At 45.9% G+C, this 19,058-nt stretch overlaps 1 protein-coding gene across 6 annotated transcripts in view; it reads left to right on the forward strand.

The window, feature by feature from the left end:
• The window catches only part of stk36 (serine/threonine kinase 36 (fused homolog, Drosophila)), a 79,089-nt gene that overhangs the window by 21,280 nt on the left and 38,751 nt on the right, over positions 1–19,058 (forward strand). For 5 of the 6 annotated variants that reach the window (XM_063062439.1, XM_063062438.1, XM_063062441.1 and 2 more), the window contains 6 exons: positions 1,841–1,937; positions 8,116–8,262; positions 9,670–9,849; positions 11,207–11,295; positions 18,309–18,414; positions 18,848–18,998. In XM_063062439.1, coding sequence (XP_062918509.1) covers positions 1,841–1,937; positions 8,116–8,262; positions 9,670–9,849; positions 11,207–11,295; positions 18,309–18,414; positions 18,848–18,998 — 770 coding nt within the window. The remainder of the gene's footprint in view (positions 1–1,840; positions 1,938–8,115; positions 8,263–9,669; positions 9,850–11,206; positions 11,296–18,308; positions 18,415–18,847; positions 18,999–19,058) is intronic. The other variant, XM_063062440.1, reaches the window with a different exon arrangement.

A 19,058-nucleotide genomic window follows, 5' to 3' on the forward strand; every position in this document is an offset into this window, starting at 1 on the left:
GTGACAAAAAAAGGTCATCTTTCTCTTAAAGGAGATCTGAGGGATGAGTTTTCACATACAAAGAATAGATGAGATCTGCCAGAGGAGATGGTGGAATCAAATACAGTTACTACGTTTGTGAGGCATATAGACAGCCTGGACAACCAAGTCTAGCTCTTAGCCTTCACGTGTGGCTTAGCTACTAAGCCCGGTGGAACTGTTTCTACTGATGAGAGAAGGGACAAAGGCGGTTTACTGATGTCTAAAAACCAGTTGCTCTAGGCAGATGGGGCTTGTTAGCCGTGGTTGGCAGCTCATGGGGAAGGCTTTGAGAGTAAACCCGAGGGAAAAATCCAGAGCTGTAGTCCCTAAGGCAGTCCTATGTTGAGTTCAACACTGACTGTCAACCATGTGATGCTGCTTGTGCCAAACTGTCAGTCTCTGCCGTTGCAACACACACAAAATGCTGGTGAACGCAGCAGACCAGGCAGCATCTATAGGAGGAGGTACAGTTGACGTCTTGGGCCTAGAACCTTCGTCAGGACTAACTGAAAGAAGAGATAGTAAGAGATTTGAAAGTGGGAGGGGGAGAGGGAGATGTGAAGTGATAGGAGAAGACAGGAGGGGAGGGGTGGATGTAAGAGCTGGAAAGTTGATTGGCAAAAGGGATATGAGGCTGGAAAAGGGAGAGGATTATGGGATGGGAGTCCTAGGGAACAGGAAAGGGGGAGGGGGAAGCCCAGAAGATGGGCAAGGAGTTATAGTGAGAGGGACAGAGGGAGAAAGAAGAGAGAAAAAAATAAATAAATAACAGATGGGGTACGAAGGAGAGGTGGGGCATTAACGGTAGTTAGAGAAGTCAATGTGCAGTCTCTGCCGTTGCTTTGGATTCATCAGCTGCATGGAGAGGGGGAGCCTGCTGCACCGGCAACAGCTTCCTCACCAAATTGTACTGCCCAGGATTGTTTACTGGCTTGAGTACAGCAAGAGTGGAGCATCCAATAGTTGACCAACCAACGGAGGCCTCACTAGGCAGGCAGTTAAACAACAGGGTGCGGAGAGATATGGTCCTAACATAGACAGATGGGACAAAGGGTCAGCAGGTCACAGTGGTCCAAAGGACCTTTTTCCATGCTGTACCATACTATGATGGTCATGTTTTGAGAACCCCATACAGCTATAGAAATGGTGGGATTAAGCTGGAGAGGGTACAGTAAAGATCCACCAGGTCGCTTCCGGGACTAGTGGATGTGAGTTATGAGGAGAGATTAGACATGCAGGGATTGTTTTCCCTGGAGTAAAGGAGGCTGAGGGGTGGCCTAAAAGCACATCGAGCATGGATAATTTGGGTGATTACAGTCTTTCTTCCCCAGAGGAGAGGAGTCTAAAACCAGAGGGCACAGGTCTAAGGTGAGAGGGGAAAGGTTTAAAGGGGTAAGTTTTCCTACACAGAGTGTGAGAAGGATATGGAACAGGCTGCCAGAGGAAGTAGGAGAAGCTACAATTAAAACACACTTGACAGGTACACAGATAAGAAAAGTTTAGAGCAGCCATTTCCAACCTGCTCCACCGACCTGGTTAAAGGTAGGGGTCCAAGGCATAAAAAAGGATTTAGAGGTATATGGGCAAATGGGACCAGCTCAGGAAGGCATCTTCCTTGGCAGGGACCAATTGGGTTGAAGGACCTGTGTCAATGTTCAATGCACCCTATTAGTGGCAGAGGTCAATGGTGTGAGACTGCCGTGGGGAGGGAAATGGGGGGGATGGAGAGGGGCTGATACCCTGCCAGCCTCCCTCCCCAGAGCACAAGGTATCCATTGGTTCTCCTCCTGGGGCCTGATGAGCACTTTCCTGCCAACAGTCTTCGACAGATCAGCCGGGATTATGAGCTGGAGTTCCCCGAGGTCCAGATCTCAACGAGGATGGTGAAGAAGAAAAGTCACAGCACAGAAAATGAGGTACCATCTATTCCTATGTCACCATCACTGACTTTGTGCCGTTCCATCATATAATCCCATGGTCAGACATAGAGTAAAGCTCCCTCCATACTATCCCATCGCATAATCCTCTGGTCAGAGACAGAGCAAAGCTCCCTCCATATCATCCCATCACACACACCTGGGGTCAGTACGAGGAGAATAAAATAGGACAGTGCCAATGTGTCTTTGTTAGTACAGATTTAATGGGTTGAAGGGCCTGTCTCTGTGTGGAAGGACTCCCTGGCACTACTTCCTAGGATAAGGGTAATGCAGTGAGTAACATTATCCAGGGCACTCTCCCAGGGATGTAAAGGCTGTAAAATGTGGGGCTGGATCATACAGTGGCTCAGTCAGTAGAGCTGCTGCCTTTGGGCACTGAGACTTGGGTTCAGTCCCTCCTCCACAGCTGTGTGTGTGTGTGTGTGTGTGTGTGTGTGTGTGAGACTGCGATACTGTGTCGTACTAATTGTGACTATAAGAAATAGAGCAGAATTAGGCCATTTGGCCTATCGAGTCTGCTCTGCCATTAGATCATGACTGATTTATTATCCCCCTCAATCCTATTTTCCTGTCTTCTCACTGTAACCTTTGACACCCTACTGAACAAGAAATTATTGGCTGATGTCTTGGCCTCCACAGCCATCTGTGGCATTGAATTCTACAGGTGCACCACACTCTGACTGAAGAAATTGCTCATCTCTATTGTAAAGGGGCATCCTTGTATTGAGGCTGTGACCTCTTATCCTAGACTGCTCCAATGTAGGAAATGTCCTCTCCACTGTTGGAAATGTCCTCTCCACAACAACTTTACCTAGGCCTTTCAAAATTTGATAAGTTTCAATAAGATCCCCTTTCTTTCTTCTAAGCTCCAGCAAGTAAAAGCCCAGAGCCATCATAAGCTCCTTGTATGTTAACCTTTTCATTCCCGGGATTAGTCGTGTGAACTCCTTTGGACCCTCTCCAATGCCAGCATATTTTTCCTTAGATAAGGAGCCGAAAGTTGTTCATTATATTCCAAGTGCACTCTGACCAATGCTTCATAAAGCCTCACCATTACATGCTTGCTTTTATATTCGAGTCCTTTTGAAATGAATGCTAACTTTGCATTTGACTTCCTTACTACTGACTCGACCTGCAAGTTAACATTTCGGAGGTCCTGCACGAGCACTCCCAAGACCTTTTGCACTTCTGATTACTGAATTTGCTTCCCATATACAAAATAGTCTATGCCTTTGTTCCTTCTACCAGAATGCATAACCATACACTTTCTGACAGTCTATTCCATATGCCACCTTTGTCAATTCTCCTAATCTGACCATATCCTTCTGAGGACTCCCTGCTTCCTCAACACTACCTGCCCCTCTTCCTACCTTTGTATCATCCACACACTTGGCCACAAGTCCATCAATTCAGTTATCCAGATCATTGACATATAACATGAACAGAAGCTGTCCCAATACTGACCTCTGTGGAGCACCATTAGTCAGGTGGCAGCCAACCAGAAAAAGCCTCCTTTAATCCCACTTTTTGCCTCCTGCTAGTCAGCCAGTCTTCTACCCAAGCTAGTATCTTTCCTGTAATAACATGGGCTCTTTCTGCCTCACGTGTGGCAACTTGAGAAAGGTCTCTAGAAAGTCCACGTAAGCAACATCCACTGACTTTCATTTGTCTATCCTGCCTGTTATTTCCTGAAAGAATTACAAAGGTTTGTCAGGCAAGATTTCCCCTTAAGGAAGCCTTTTTAATATGAGCTTCCAAGTACCCTAAAGCCTTATTCTTAATAATGGGCTCCAACATCTTACCAACCAATGAAGTCAGGCTAACAGGTCTTCTGCCTCCCTCCCTTCTTAAAGAGTGGAGTGATATTTGCAATTTTCAAATCCTTTGGAACCATGTCAGCATCTAATGATTCTTGAAAGGTCATTACTAATGTCTCCACAATCTCTTCAGCTGCCTCTTTCAGAACCCTTGTGTGTAGCCCATCTGGTCCAGCTGAAGGTGTAAGCAAAATATTGAGCTTGTCTGCCATTTCTTTGTCCCCTATTACTAGCTCTCCACATTATTTTCCAGCAGTCTGATCTCCATTCTCGTCTCTCTTTTACTCTTTATATATCTGAAAACATTTTTGGTATCCTCCTTTATATTATTGGCTATCTTACCTTCACATTTTATCTTTTCTGTCCTTATTGCTTTTTTAAGAAATAGCTTTTTGTTGATTTTAATGGCTTCCCAATCCTCTAGCTTCCCATTAATTTTAGTGATGTTATATACTCTCTCTTTTGCTATTATGCTATCATAGACTCTTCTTGTCAGGCATAGTCGCCTCATCCTCCTTTTAGAATCTTTCTTTCTGGGGATGAATCTATCTTTTGCCTTCTATATTACTCCCAGAAACTCTATCCATTGATATTCTGCCATCAACCCTGCAAATGTCCCCTTCTAATTAACTTTGGCCAGGTCTTCTCTCATGCCACTATAATTCTCTTTACTTCACTATAATAATAATACATCTAACTTCAGCTTCTCCCTTTCAAACTACAGGGTGAATTCTATCATACTATGATCACTGTCTCCTAAAGGTTCTTTCACCTTAAACTCCCTCATCAAGTCAGTTCATTACACAAGACCCAATCCAGAATTGTGTTTTCCTACTGGGTTCTACCGCAAGCTGCTCTTAAAAAGCCATCTCAAAGTTCAATGTAAATTTATTATTATTAAATTTATTTATTATCAAACTAAATATATGTCTCCATATGGAACCCCAAGATTCATTTTCTTGTGGGCATTCACAGGAAACACAATAGAATCAATGAAAGACTACACCCAACAGGATGGACAAACATCTGGTGTGCAATAGAAAACAAACTCTGCAAATACAAAAGAAAAAAGATAATAAATAAATATTGAGAACATGAGATGAAGTGTCCTTGTAAGTGAGTCCATTGGTTGTGAGAACAGTTCAGTGATTGAACAAGTGAAATTGAGTGAAGTTATCTCCACTGGTAGTTCAGCCTGATAGTTAAGAGATAATAACTGTTCCTGAATCTGGTGGTGGGTGTCCTGAGGCTTCTGTACCAGCTTCCTAATGGCAACAGTGAGATGTCCTGGTTAGTGGGGGTCCTTGATAATGGATGCTGCTTTCCTGCAACAGCGCTCCATATGGATGTGCTCAGTGGTGGGGATGGATTTAACTGTGATAGACTGGGCTGTTTCCACTACATTTTGTAGAATTTTATGTTCAGGGGTGTTGGTGTTTCCATACCAGGCCATGATGTAACCATTTATTATACTCTCCACCACACATTTGTGGGTGTTTTGTCAAAGTTTTAGATGTCATGCTGAATATAAGGAAGTAGAGGCACTGCCTTGCTTTCTTCATATTGGCACTTGGGTGTTGGGCTGGACAGATCCTCTCACACGCTAACACTGAGGAATTTAACTTGCTGACCTTCTCCACCTCTGAATCCCCCGATGAGAACTGGCCCATGGACCTCGGGTTTCCTCCTCCTGAAGTCAATAATCAGCTCCTTGGTCTTTCTGACAATGAGTAAGAGGTTGTTGTAGTGGCACTACTCAGCCACATTTTCAATCTCCCTCCTAAATGCTGATTCATCACCACCTTTGATTTGACCAATGACAGTGGTATCGTCAGCATACTTGAACGTGGCATTGGAGTTGTGCTAAGCCTCACAGTCATTAGTATAAAGCAAGTAAAGCAGGGGGCTAAGCTCACAGCCTGTGGTGCTCATGTACTGATGGAGATTGGAGGAAATGTTTTGCCCTTCTGAAATGACTAGGGTCTGCAATTGAGGAAATCAAGGATCCAATTACACAAGGAGGTATTGAGGCCAAAATCTTGAGCTTAGAAGCTTGCAGACATTCAACAAATGAACTCTTTTAGAATCCAGCACCAACCTGATTTTCCTAATCTGTCCGCATAATGAAAACCTCCATGACTACGTGCCTTTTCTATCTTTTGTAATTTGTATCCCACATTCTGGCTACTGTTCGGAGGCTTCACATCAGGGTTGTTCATTTTTCACCCTTGCAGTTTCTAAACTCTGCCCTTGAAGATTCTGCATCTTCTACTTAAACTACTGACACCTCATCCCTCTGCCCACACACCCAATATTGCTCCATTCTCTACAGATCCATGTGCTTAGGAGCCTCTTAAATACTTCTATTGTACCTGTCTCAACCATCACATCTGGCAGTGCATTCCAGGCCCCCATCACTCTCTGCGTAAAAAAAAAAACTTGCCCTGCACCTCTTTAATACCCTCCTTCTCAATTAAGATGCATGCCCTCTGGTGTTAGGATACTGGCTGCCTACCCGATGTATGCCTCTCATAATCTAATAAAACTCTTAAGAGGTCTCATTTCAGCATCCTGCACTCCAGTGAAAACAGTACAAGTGTGTACAATCTCTCCTTATAGTTAATGCCTTCTAATCCAGGCAGCATCCTGGTTAACTTCTGCACCCTCTCCAAAGCCTCTACACCCTTCCTGTGGTGGGGTGACCAGAACTGAATGCAGTCTTGAACTCAATGCGTCGACTAATAAAGGTAAGAATGCCAAACATTTTTTTTACCACCCTATCAGTGTGTCCAGTTGTAGGGGGGCTTGGACCGTGCACCAACACTATTAAGGGTCCAGCAGTTAACTGTGCACTCTCTCTTTCCTTAAGACTCTGGTTAGCCTTACTTATGAGTATTGTGCTCAGTTCTGGTTGCCCCAGAAGGATGTGGAAGAGTTACAGAGGGTGCAGAGGAGATTTACCAAGATGATGCCTGGACTGGAGAGCATGTTTTATGAAGAGATGTTGAACAAGCTAGGGCTTTTCTCTTTGGAGTAAAGGAGGATGAAAGGTGACTCGATAGAGGTGTTTAAGATCATAAGAGGTATAGATAGAATGTTCAGCCAGCACCCTTTTCCTAGGTTGGCAATGGTTAATACAAGAGGAGCGACTTTTAAGATGATTGGATAAAAGTAATGGGGGGATGTCAGAGGTAGGCTTTCTTCCACACGTGGTGGGTTCATAGAATGCGCTGCCAGTATTAGTGGTAGAGGCAGATACTTTAGGGACACTTAAGTTTAAAGTTCAAAGTAAATTTATTATCAAAGTACATATATGTCATCATATACCCTGAGATTCATTTTCTTGTGGGCATTCACAGTAAATACAAAAGAATCACCACAGAATCAATTTTAAAAAACACACATAACAAGACAAATAGACAGCCAATGTGCAAAAGACAACAAACTGCAAATACAAAAAATACCCAAAATAATAATAATAAATAAACAATAAGTATTGACGACATGAAATGAAGAGTCCTTGAAATGAGTCACTACATGGTGGAAACAGTTCAGTGTTGGGTTGAGTGAAGTTATCCCCTTGGTCCAAGAGCCTGATGACTGAGGGTTAATAACTATTCCCGAACCTGGTGGTGTGAGTCCTGAGGCTCCTGTTCCTCCATCCTGAAGGCAGAGCAAGAAGAGAGCATGCCCTGGATGGTGGGGGTCTTAATGATAGATGCTGCTTTCCTGTGACACCATTCCTTGTAGATGTGCTCAGTGGTGGGGAGTGCTTTACCTATAATGGACTGGGTTGTATCCACTAATTTTGGATGATTTTTTCATTCAAGAGCATTGGTGTTTCCCTATCAGGCCATGATGCAACCAGTCAGCATACTCACCACTACACACCTATAGAAGTTTGTCAAAGTTTTGGATGGCATGCCAAATAGACTCTTAGATCAGCCCATGGATGAAAGAAAAATAGAGGGTGTTTCAGGAGGGAAAGGTTGGATTAATCTTGGAGTAGATTAGAAAGACAGCAGAACATTGTGGGCTGAAGGGCCTATACTGTGCGGTACTGTTCTGTGTTCTGTGCTTGTATTTGACCTCCCAATGTGCAACATCTCAAACTTGCCTGGAATAAACCCCACCTGTGTCTGCAACCAGTCTGTATCCTGCCGCTTAATTCGGAGACCCTCTGCGAGGTCACATTTCAGGTCATGGGGAGAGATTCCAGCGGAAGTTTGGTTGGGGGGATTCTGGAATACGCCCTCACTCCAGCGGTGACGTGATGGTGGAGAGAGGAGGGAATGTTGATTAGCAGGAGCCAGTCACAATGTCCTATCTGTCCCCTTCAGCAGGCAGTGGACAGTGATGATGAATGGCAGCAGCTGATCGAGGCCACTGACCCATCTGCTCTGCAGCTCAGCACCCCGCTGGCTCTCCTGCAGGACCCCACCTTCCGCGAACGACTGCAGACTAGGCTGGAGAACTCCAGCGCGCAGGTACAGGTTACAGAAGTTGGGGGGGGGTGTTCTGTTCTAGGTGGTGCGTGGCACAGAGACTCTGGAAGGGGGAGGTTGGTGTGGAGGGGCGCTGGTCCTGTGTGGTGTATGTCACAGGAATCCTGGAAGGGAGGGAGGTTATCAAACCACAAACAAGAGAAAATATGCAGATCTGGAAATCCAAAGAAAACACACAAAATGCCGGAGGAACTCAGCAGACCAGGCAGCATCCATGGAAAAGAGTAAACAGTTGACATTTCAGTCCAAAACCAGTCGTCAGGACTGAGAGAGGTTAGCTTGGAGGTGGGTGTCCCTGTGGAATGGGGATGAGAGAGATCAGCAATGGGACCAGGTCATTGCACTGTGTCCAGGCTGGTGTAGCATTGAGACCCAAGGAGGGCATGGGGGTAGGAAGTTGTCAGCGCGGGGAGAGGGACAAGGTATCTCAGGTGGTGTTCGGCACAGGGAACAGAAAAGGGTGGAGCTGGTGTAGGGGGAATGTGGTGTTCCTGTGTGTTGTAGGGTACTGGGAATCCAGGGGAGGGGAGGGGAAGAGGTTGGCGCGGGGGGACCGGATTATGGCACAGAAACCTGGATGGGGGAAGTCGGTGAGGTGAGCACTGTTCCTGAATGGTGTATGGTGTGGAGCTCCGAATGAGAGATGGAGTATCTATGCGGAGAAATGGTGGGTGTTCTTGAGTCATATACGGTATGGGAGCCCAAGTGGGTGAAGGGGAAGTTGGTGCAGAGGTGATGGTCTTGGGTGGTGTATGACAAAGGAGCCTCAACTGCTCGGGAGAGCCATGCAGGGTGGTGTGGGGGGGGGGCAGGTGTTAAGCATCACTGGGTGTGGGTTTGTGCACAGGATCAACAAGGTGGGGGGGGTTCATGTGCAAACACAAGATCAATGATGTGTGTATGTTGTGTGTGTACTCATGCAGACAGGGTGTGTGCTATGTGTATGCATGTCTGCATGTAGGCAGCATGCACTGTGTGTACACGTGCAGACAGGGTGTGCTGTATGTTTGCATACAGACAGTGTGCACTGTAGATATACATAGAGATTGAGTACATGTGCAGACTGGGCTTTGCATTATGTCTACACAGAGAGATGGTCTGTTATGCGTAGATGCATTGTGGCGACGGGATAGCAGTGTAAATGCACGTGTTTATGCATGCAGAAAGGATTTGTGCGGTTTATGCATGCAGATGAGTGTATGTTGTGTGTTCATGTAGATCGTATAGATTTTGTATGTGCACGTGCTGACAGAGCTCAGACTGCTTGCATGTTCAGCATGCATGTGTCCATGCCACACATTGTGTGCATGGGCAGACAGATGGACAGACACCGACCTGGACCCCCACCTGTCCATGCTGCCCCTGATCATTTCCCTCCCCATTGCGTAGGTACTGGAGGGGATGCTGGAGGGAGCCTCCCGATTACGCCCAGTGCTGCGCGTCACCACCCACCTGCTGGCCACGCGATGTGACGGGGAGCTGCTGCACACCTTCTCTCAGAGCCTGCGCCTGCCCCAGCTCCTGCTACAACTCATCAGGGCTGTGCTGCAGAGTGACCATCTCCGACAGGTGAGTCACAGCCGTCTCTGTTCTTTGTATCCATCTCCGACAGGTGAGTAAGCCCTTACCCCGTTTCCTGTACCTTAGCCCCCACTGTTCCCTATCTCCCTCACGTCACCGATAGGTGTGTAACCCCTGTACATTGTTTTGTATACCTCAGCTCCCACCGTCTCCCATCTCTTCTCCTCACCCCGTCCCCCATCTTCCATAACCCACCCTCTTCCCCCAAAATCTTATGCCATCTCCTGTCTTGTCTGTTGTCTCCCACCCTTCCTCTCCTGTCTCCCATCACTCATCTTTCTGATCCTGTCTCCAATCTCCCTCCCTTCTCCCATTTCACAGCACTTATTATCTCATTCAACTCTCCCGTATTCCTTGACTTCACCTTTCCCTCTCCAACCTCCTTCCCCACCCCTCTTCTGTTTCCCTCCACTCCCCTCCCATCTTCCTACCCTCTCTTCATCCATGTCCCTGCCCTATCTGTCTCGCCCTCTTACCATCTCATATATCCCGTCCCCCTCCCATCATTCTACTGTCCCTCCTCGCCCTTCCTACCTCCTCTACCTTTCCTTCTTTTTCCTTCCCTTTCCCTCCCTTCTCTCGCCTCAGCTCACTTCTCCTGTTCAAGGTTCTCCTTCCCAGCTTCCATCTCCCATCTCATTCCTGTTCCTATTCCCATCGTTCTCCTCCCTTTTCCCATCTAACCCCCCTACCGTCTCCCATCTGCCACCCTGTTCCTCTTTTATACTGCCTCCCCTCCCAACTTGCAGCACTTGCTATTTCCTCCCTTTCTCTCCTGACCCCCCCCACCAATCTTGCTGACCCCACGCCTAACCCGGTCTCACCATCCGTCTCCTGCACCCTCCCACTTGCCCACCTTGCTGCCCACCATCCTGTGCCTCCCACCTCTTGCACTGCACTGTGCTCCCCCCATTTTGCATTGCCACCATCCGTCCCACACTGCTGCCAACGCCCCCCCATGCCACACCGCCACCTCTTGTCCAGCTCCGGCCTCACCCACTTGGCACTCCCCTTCCATCTCCCTCCCTTCGCATCTCCTTCTCCTGTATGCCTTGCCCTCATCTCCTGTCTCCCGCATTCAAACTCCTATCTCCGAACATTCCACTCAATCCCCCCGCTACTTACTATAGCCAATCCACCCCCCCATAACCTCTTGCCCTTAGCAGTCTTACGTCTGTTTGCCCTCTCCTCTCTCCCCACCTCCCTATGCCCATTGCCTTCCCATCGCTACTAACATACTCTCCCTCACCCACCCTGTCCCTCCTTCACTCACCGTCCCCCACCCCGGACCTCATTAGCCCGATCTCTCTCACTCAACGCCCCTCTGTCTCTCTCTGTCCTACAGCAGCCCTGGAGAGCACCTGTTCTCTGCGACCTCCTCTCTGCCCTATCTGCCTACTTTGCTGGTGACTTTGGCATGGATTCTGATAGTGGGTAGGTACCCAGCGTATTTTTCATTGGTGCACTGCTTTTTCCCATTATCCGGATGGCGTGGGGTCAGTGCGCTAATCAGCCCCATTGTGTGGGTGAGGCAGAGAGTCGAGAGGTTTTTGGGAGAATAAAAGGGGATTGGCCCAACATATTGATCCAATTACAAAGAAGGCACAGCAGTGGCTCTATTTCATTAGGAGTTTGAGGAGAATTGGTATAACAAAGACGCTTGCAGATTTTTACAGATGTACTGGGGAAGAATTCTAACTGGTTGCATCACTGGATAGTATGGAGGGGTCACTGCACAGATCAAAAAGATCTGGTAAAATTGTAAACTTGGCCAGCTCCATCGTGAGCACTAGCCTTCTTAACATCCTGACACCTTCAAAAGGCGAAGGCTCAAAAAGGCAGCATCCATCAATAAAGACCCCCATCACCCAGGACATGCCTTCTTCTCATTGCTGCTATCAAGGAGGAGATACAGGATCCTGAAGGCACACACTCAACATTTCAGGAACAGTTTTCTCTCTTCCGCAATCAGATTTCTGACTGGACAATGAACCCATGAGCATTACCTCAGTATTTTGCCCCTCTCTTTTTGCATTACTTATTTAATTTATTTTTATATCTCCTAACAGTTATTTATTACAATCATATTGCAATATACTGCAGCTGCAAAGCAACAAATTTCATGACATATGCCGGTTATATTAAATCCAATTCTGATTCTGAGGCTTTACAAGGTGTTGGTCGGACCACATTTGGATAACTGCACAGTTCTGGGCGCCTTATCTAAGAGAGAATTCAAGATTCAAAGTACTTTTATTATCAAGGAATGTGTAAATTACACAGCTTTGAGATTTGCTTGCTCACAGGTAGACAGAAAGAAAGAAAGAACCCAATTTAAGAAAAAAAAAGAATAAAAATAAAAGACCAACACTAGTTGTGCAAGAGAAAGAAAAAAAAACTCAAATCTCACAAGCAGTTGAAGCGAACAACAACATTCTGAACCAAATTGAGCCCTCAGATCCAAACTCTGGAGCAGCCAGAAGAGGACTTAAAGCCTCGCTTATCAGTTCACCGTATTAGCGGGCACAGAGCACAGCAGCTGGGGCAGTCTTCATGGCGTCAGTGCCATGGAGAGAAGGATGTTCATCATGGAGAACGAGTGCAACTGGCTCCCTGGGCCAGCATTTAAATTGACCAAACAACGGAACAGCAAAAGGCTCCGGTACCCTAAAGAGAGGAATGAACATCGCGGAGAGTGAATGAAATCAGCTCTCCCCTTCGATTTGGGACACTGTTTTAATTGTCTAAACAGTGTATTGTATCTCACACTTGGACCTGGGTATCACTGCAGCAAAAGACTCTGGGCCTAGAACACGCCACCCAGCAACTCGCTCCTGGCCCAGATTTTACTGCCCAGCCCGAAGCCACTCTCAATCTCGGCAAATTAGCTCTACACTCAGAGAAATCCAACCTTGCACACGGGCCAGTTGTACAGGCATCGAATCTCCTCTGCCCAGGCCTCGACTTCTGCTCTTGGCACCCAGAGTGATGCAACCTCGCACCTGGGCCAGTTGTACTGGAATCAGAACTCCATCAGCAACAATTCTGCAACACACCATCTCGGCTCATCCCCTGAACTCACCTTGCCGTCACTCACCCCTTCACTGTTTCCAGCAATAACTTAACACAATTTACCTCAGGAAAGGTATTTTTAGTGATGTTTTTAGTCGGATTTCTTAACTTTTTAACTATTGCTTGTGTTCAGTGCTGCCATCTTAACTGGAAGTAAGGAATGTACTAGCAATGGAGAGTGTTCAGAGGTTTATGAGCACGCTTGCAGGAATGAAACGCCTAATGTATGAGGAGTGTTTGATGGCTCTGGGCTTATTCTCGCTGGAACTTAGAAGAATGGGGGGGGGGTCTCATAGTAACCTTTTGACTTTTGAAAGGCCTATATAGAGTGGGCACGGAGAGGATGTTTCCTGTAGTGGAGGAGTCTGGGACAAAAGGGCATACCCCCAGATCATAAGGACATCATTTTAGAACAAAGATGAGGAGGAATAACTTTAGCCAGAGTAGTGAATCTGTGGAATTCATTACCACAGATAGCTGAGTAGGTGAATACTAGGTATATTTAAAGTGCAGGTTGATTAGTCAGGGCATTAAAGGTTATGGGGAGAAGACAGGAGAATGAGATTGAGAGGAATAACTAATCAGCCATGATGGAATGACGGAGCAGACTTGATGGGCTGAATGATCTAATTCCACTATATCTTCTAGCCTTACAATCCCCTTGAAAACCTCCTGGATATGAAAAGTCTGGATAGAGTGGGCATACAGGAGCTGTCTCCATCAGCGAGTGAGTCCCAGGATCTGAGTGCATGGCCACAACATAAAGGAACGTCCCTTTAGAACTGAGACGAGGAGGAATTTCTTCAGCCAGAGGGTAGTGAATCTACAGAATTGAAGAGGATGGGAACCAGAGTGCTCGAATAGGTAGTGAAGAGGTTGTGGAGACAGATGTTGTTAAGATCTCAGACAAAGTCAGGATTCAAAAGGTTGATCATGGTGGAACTAATGTTCTGAGCTGCATATACTTCAATGTAAGAAGTATTGTGGGAAAGGCAGATGAACTCAGCATGAATCAACACATGGAATTATGATATTGTAGCTGTTACTGAGACCTCCAGGAGGGGCAGAACTGACAGCTCAATATTTTGGGATTCCTTTGTTTTAGATGCGACAGAGCGGGAGGGATTAATAGAGGAGCGGGGTGTTACCACTCAGGGAAAATGTCATGGCAGTGCTCAGTCAGGATAGACTAGAGAGCTCATCTAGTGAGGCTTTATGGATAGAAATGAGAAATAAGAAAGCTATAGCACGTTAGTGGGATTATGTTACATCAGTTCACGGATTTAGAGGAGCAAATTTGTAGAGAGATCACAAACTGTTGCAAGAAACATAAGGTTGTAATAGTTGGTGATTTTAACTTTCCACATATTAACTGGGGCTCCCATACTGTAAAAGGGCTGGATGGGAAAGAGTTTGTTAAATTTGTTCAGAAAAAAATTCCTTAATCGCTACATTGAAGTCCTTTCTTGCGAGTGCGATACCAGATCTCCTTTAGAGAATGAGACAGGGCAGGTGATAGAAGTTTGTGTATGGGGAACACATTGCATCTACTGGTCATAATGCTATTAGTTTCAAGGTGATTATGGAAAAGGATAGGTATGGTCATCAGGTTGAGATATTAAATTGGGGAAAGACCAGGTTTGATGGTATCAGAAAGGATCTGTAAAGTGTGGACTGGAACAGGTTGTTTTCTGGCAAAGGTGTACTTGGTAAGTGGAAGGCCTTAAAAATTTAAATTTTGAGAGTACAAAGTTTGTATATCCCTGTCAAAATGTGAAAGATAAGGATAACTAGGTTTCGGGAACCTTGGTTTTTGAAAGATATTGAGGCCCTGGTTAAGGAAAAGAAGCAAGTGCACGGCAGGTATAGGAAGGCAGTTACAAACGAGGCACGAGGAGTATAAGAAATGCAAGAAAATACTTAAGGAAATCAGGAGGGCTAAAAGAGGTCATTAGGTCACTGTAGCAGACAAGGTAAAGGAGAATCCCACGGGCTTCTACAGATATATTGAGAGCAAAAGGATAACAAGGGACAAAATTAGTCCTCTGGAAGATCAGAGAAATGATCTATACATAGAGCCAAAAGAGATGGGGGAGGTCTTAAATAGATATTTTACATCTGTATTTATTCAGGAGACAGAGTCCATAGATGTGAGGCAATGCAGCAGTGAGGTCATGAACCTGATAGAGATTACAGAGCAGGAGGTGATTGCTGTCTTGAGGCAAATTAGGATGGGATTTTTTCTTGGATCTTGTGGGAAGCAAGTGCAGAAATTGCAGGGGCCCTAGCTGAGATATTTCAAACATCCTTAGCCATAGGTGAGATACTGGAGGTTTGGAGGATTGCTAATGTTATTGCATTGTTTAAGCAAAGCTCCAAGAATAAACCAAGAAATCAAAGGCCAGTGAGCCTGACATCAGCAGTGGGAAGGTTAATGGAAGGTATTCTAAGGGATCGAATATGTGAGTATTTGGATAGACAGGTACTGATTAGGGATGGTCAACATGGCTTTGTGCACAGTAAGTCGTGTCTAATCAATCTTATAGAGTTTTATAAGATAGTTAGTAGGAAAGTAGATGAAGGCAAGATTGTGGATCTTGTCTACATAGACTTTAGCAAGTCCTCTGACAAGGTCCTACATGGAAAGTAGGACAAAAAGGTTCAGTTGCTTGGCATTCAAGCTGAGGTAGTAAACTGGATTACACACTGGCTTCATGGAAGAAGTCAGACAAACTTCTATAGTTGTGTGGTGGAAAGTATATTGACTCTCATGGCTGCATCATGGCCTGGTTTGGAAACACCAATGCTTTTGAACAGAAAATCCTACAAAAGGTAATGGATTCAGCCCAGTACATCATGGGTAAAGCCTTCCCAAACATTAGCACTTCTACATGAAACGCTGTTGTAGGAAAGCAGCATTCATCATCAAAGATCTTCACCACCCAGGCCATGCTCTTTTCTCACTGCTGCCATCAGGTGGAAGGTACAAGAGTCTCAGGACTTGCACTACCATGTCCAAGAACAGTTACTACCCTAAAACCATCGAGCTCCTGAACGAAAGGAAATAGCTACACCCACTTGCCCATCCATTGTGATGTCCCTACAACCAATGATCTCACCCTAAGGACTCTTTATCTTGTTATTTCATGTTCTTGTTATCTATATTTGCATTTGCACAATTGTTGTCTTCTGTACTCTAGTTGATCTTTCATTGATCCTATTGCTGTTCTATAGATTTGCTGAGCATATCTGCAGGAAAATGAATCTCAGAGTTTTATGTGGTGACATATATGTTGTTTAATAATAAAGTTTACTTTGAACTTTGAACATCAAAACACCTTCGTTCTGTCTGCAACAGACAGGATTTGCCAGTGGCCAATCATTTTAATTCCATTCCCCATTCCTATTTCAACATATTGGGTCAAGGCTTCCATATTCCGACTGGGTAGCCCCTTCTCTGATGGTAGGGACATTGATGTCTCTAACCCAGTAATTTCTCCCTGCTTCCCCTTCTCTCTTTTCCATTCCCCATTCTGTCTCCCCTCTTACCACTTCTCGCCTGTCTATCAACTCCCTCTGGTTCCTCTCCTCTTTCCCTTTCTCCCATGGTCCACTTTCTTCTCCTACCAATTTCCTCTTCCTTCCAGATTCCTTCTTCAGTTCTTTACCTCTTCCACCTATCAACTCCCACATTCTCATTTCGTCCCTCATCCCCCTCCCACCTATCATCCTCCTCACCCGGCTTCACCTACCACCTGCTGGCTTGTACTCCTTCCCCTCCTCTCACCACCTTATTCTGGCTTTTTACCCCTCCCTTTCTAGTCCTGATGCGTCAGCCCTAAGCATCAACTCTGTTTCTGCTGCCTAACCTGCTGAGTCCCTCCAACATGTTTTATGTTGCAATGAAATGCATCATTTCGTGAAATCAGAGTCAGTGAGGACCGCGCTGGGGGCAGCCCGCGAGTGTTACCACACTTCTGGCGCCAAACTAGCATGCCCACAGCACACTTACCGTAACCCATGTGTCTGGAATGTGGGATGAAACCAGGCACTCAGAGGAAACCCACACGGTCATGGGCAGCAGATACAAACTCCTTACAGACAGTGGCAGGAATCGAATCTTGATCTTACAGCTAGTGCTGTAAGGCATTGCACTAACTGCTATGCTACTCTGCTGCCGTCTACTCTAGCAAAGTTTTACTGGTGCACTGCAGAGAACATTCTGAGTGGTTGCATCACCATCCGGTATGAAGTCGCCAATGCAGAGGATCAGGAAAAAAAACCCTGAGAGTTGGAAACTCAGCCAGCTCCATCATGAGCACTAGCTTCTCACCATCGAGGACATCTCCAAAAGACAATGCCTCAGGAAGCCAGCATTCATCATCAAGGACCTTCACTCTCCAAGACAATGAGAATGTACAAGAGCCTGAAGACACACTGTCAATGTTTTAGGAACAGCCTCTTCCCCTGCACCTCCAGAATTTATTTTATGTTTTTATTTTTATTTAGAGATACAGTGTGTAATAGGACCTTCTAGCCCTTTGAGCCGCACTGCCGAGCACCTTTCCCTCTCAGCTGCATAGATGTGCAGTGCGCAGTAACTGAAATGCTGCCGTGCACATAGCCTTTGTTGCCATGCAGCTGGAATTTTCTTTTACATAATGTTAGTATAATGTGCTCGTAGTTTTCAGGCCGTGTAAAAAAAAAAAAATTCCTGCTCAGGGCAGTCGTTGGTCTATGCAGCTGTGGAAAAAAAATAGAGGAAATGTTTCCACACAGCAACCCACAAGTTAACCCTCGCCTCATCACGGGACAACTTACAATAAAGAATTAACCTACTAACCGGTATGTCTTTGGACTGTGGGAGGAAACTGGAAGTCCTGGAGAAAACACATGCATTCCATGGGTAGTATACACAGATACCTTACAGATGAGGTCAGAAATGAACCTGGAACTCCACTCTGAGCAGTAATAGCATCATGCTAACGTCTATACTACCATGGCTCCCTATCTGAATGATCCAAGAACACTTCCTCACTATTTTCCTCTCTTTCTGCACTACTTATTTTTGATTTTTTTCATATTTCTTTTTGTAACATGTAATTCTTTTGTTCACATTGCACTGTACTGCTGCCACATAAAAACAAATCTAATAACATTATGTTAGTGATAATAAACCTGATTTTAATTCAGAACTCAACACCGTACTCTAGGTTGACTCAGCACTTGAATAACATGATGAACTTATTCTTCTCCTGTACCATATGGCATTATTGCTTGGATTGAATCCTGTTATCAGGCACACAGTGACAGTGGTTCAGGCAGCCCCAGGCACCAGCTCCCCATCCTCACTGGTTCCTTCTTACTCTTCCCAGGATACAGGCATTGGACCAGTCTGCCTCACAGTTCCTCTCACTCCTCCCTTGGCTGCTGTCACAGGGGTCTGTCCAGGAACCGCGGCTGAAGGAACAAGCTCTCACGGTAAGTGGAAAAGGCATTAGGGTAGCGTGGTAGGTACCCTGTCTCCCCCAGGAACCGAGTGTCAAATTAAGTCCTTTCCCTCCCCTCTGGGACTGGGTGTCGTGCACACACCGTCCTCTTCGATCTGTCAAAGGGACAGTATTGTGGGAGCTTTACACTGAGTGACTCTGGGGGTAGATGTATAATGGGATGGTGTGGCGGGGGCTTCACCCTGTGTCTGACCCCAGTTGTGTGTGATGGACAGTGTGGAGGAATGTTCATGCTATGTCTGACTCTGGGAGTGTGTGCTGCAGTGGGTGGAGGAAGCTTCATTTTATATCCCACACTGGGAGTGTGTGATAGGACGATGTGGAGGAAGGTTCACAATGTTTTACTGTGGAAATACACTGCATCTGTTTTAGTTGTGACCTGTGTTTCTCCTTTCTGCCCCCAGTGTCTCATCCTCCTGTGTGAGGCAGTGGATCGAACCTCTCAGGCTTCCTCTCGCTTGGTTTATGAGTCTCTGCTGTCTGAGCACCAGGCTGTATTGGACAGTTTGCTGCAGGGCAGCCAGGAAATGCAGCAGCCACCCACAAAGCAGCAAGGTAGTATGTGACAGTGTTTTCAGAATTTACTGGGAAGAGCTAGCTAGGGACGTGCTTCCA

This window comes from Mobula hypostoma, chromosome 11 (genome assembly GCF_963921235.1).
Source record: "Mobula hypostoma chromosome 11, sMobHyp1.1, whole genome shotgun sequence".
Classification (NCBI taxonomy): Eukaryota; Metazoa; Chordata; class Chondrichthyes; order Myliobatiformes; family Myliobatidae; genus Mobula; species Mobula hypostoma.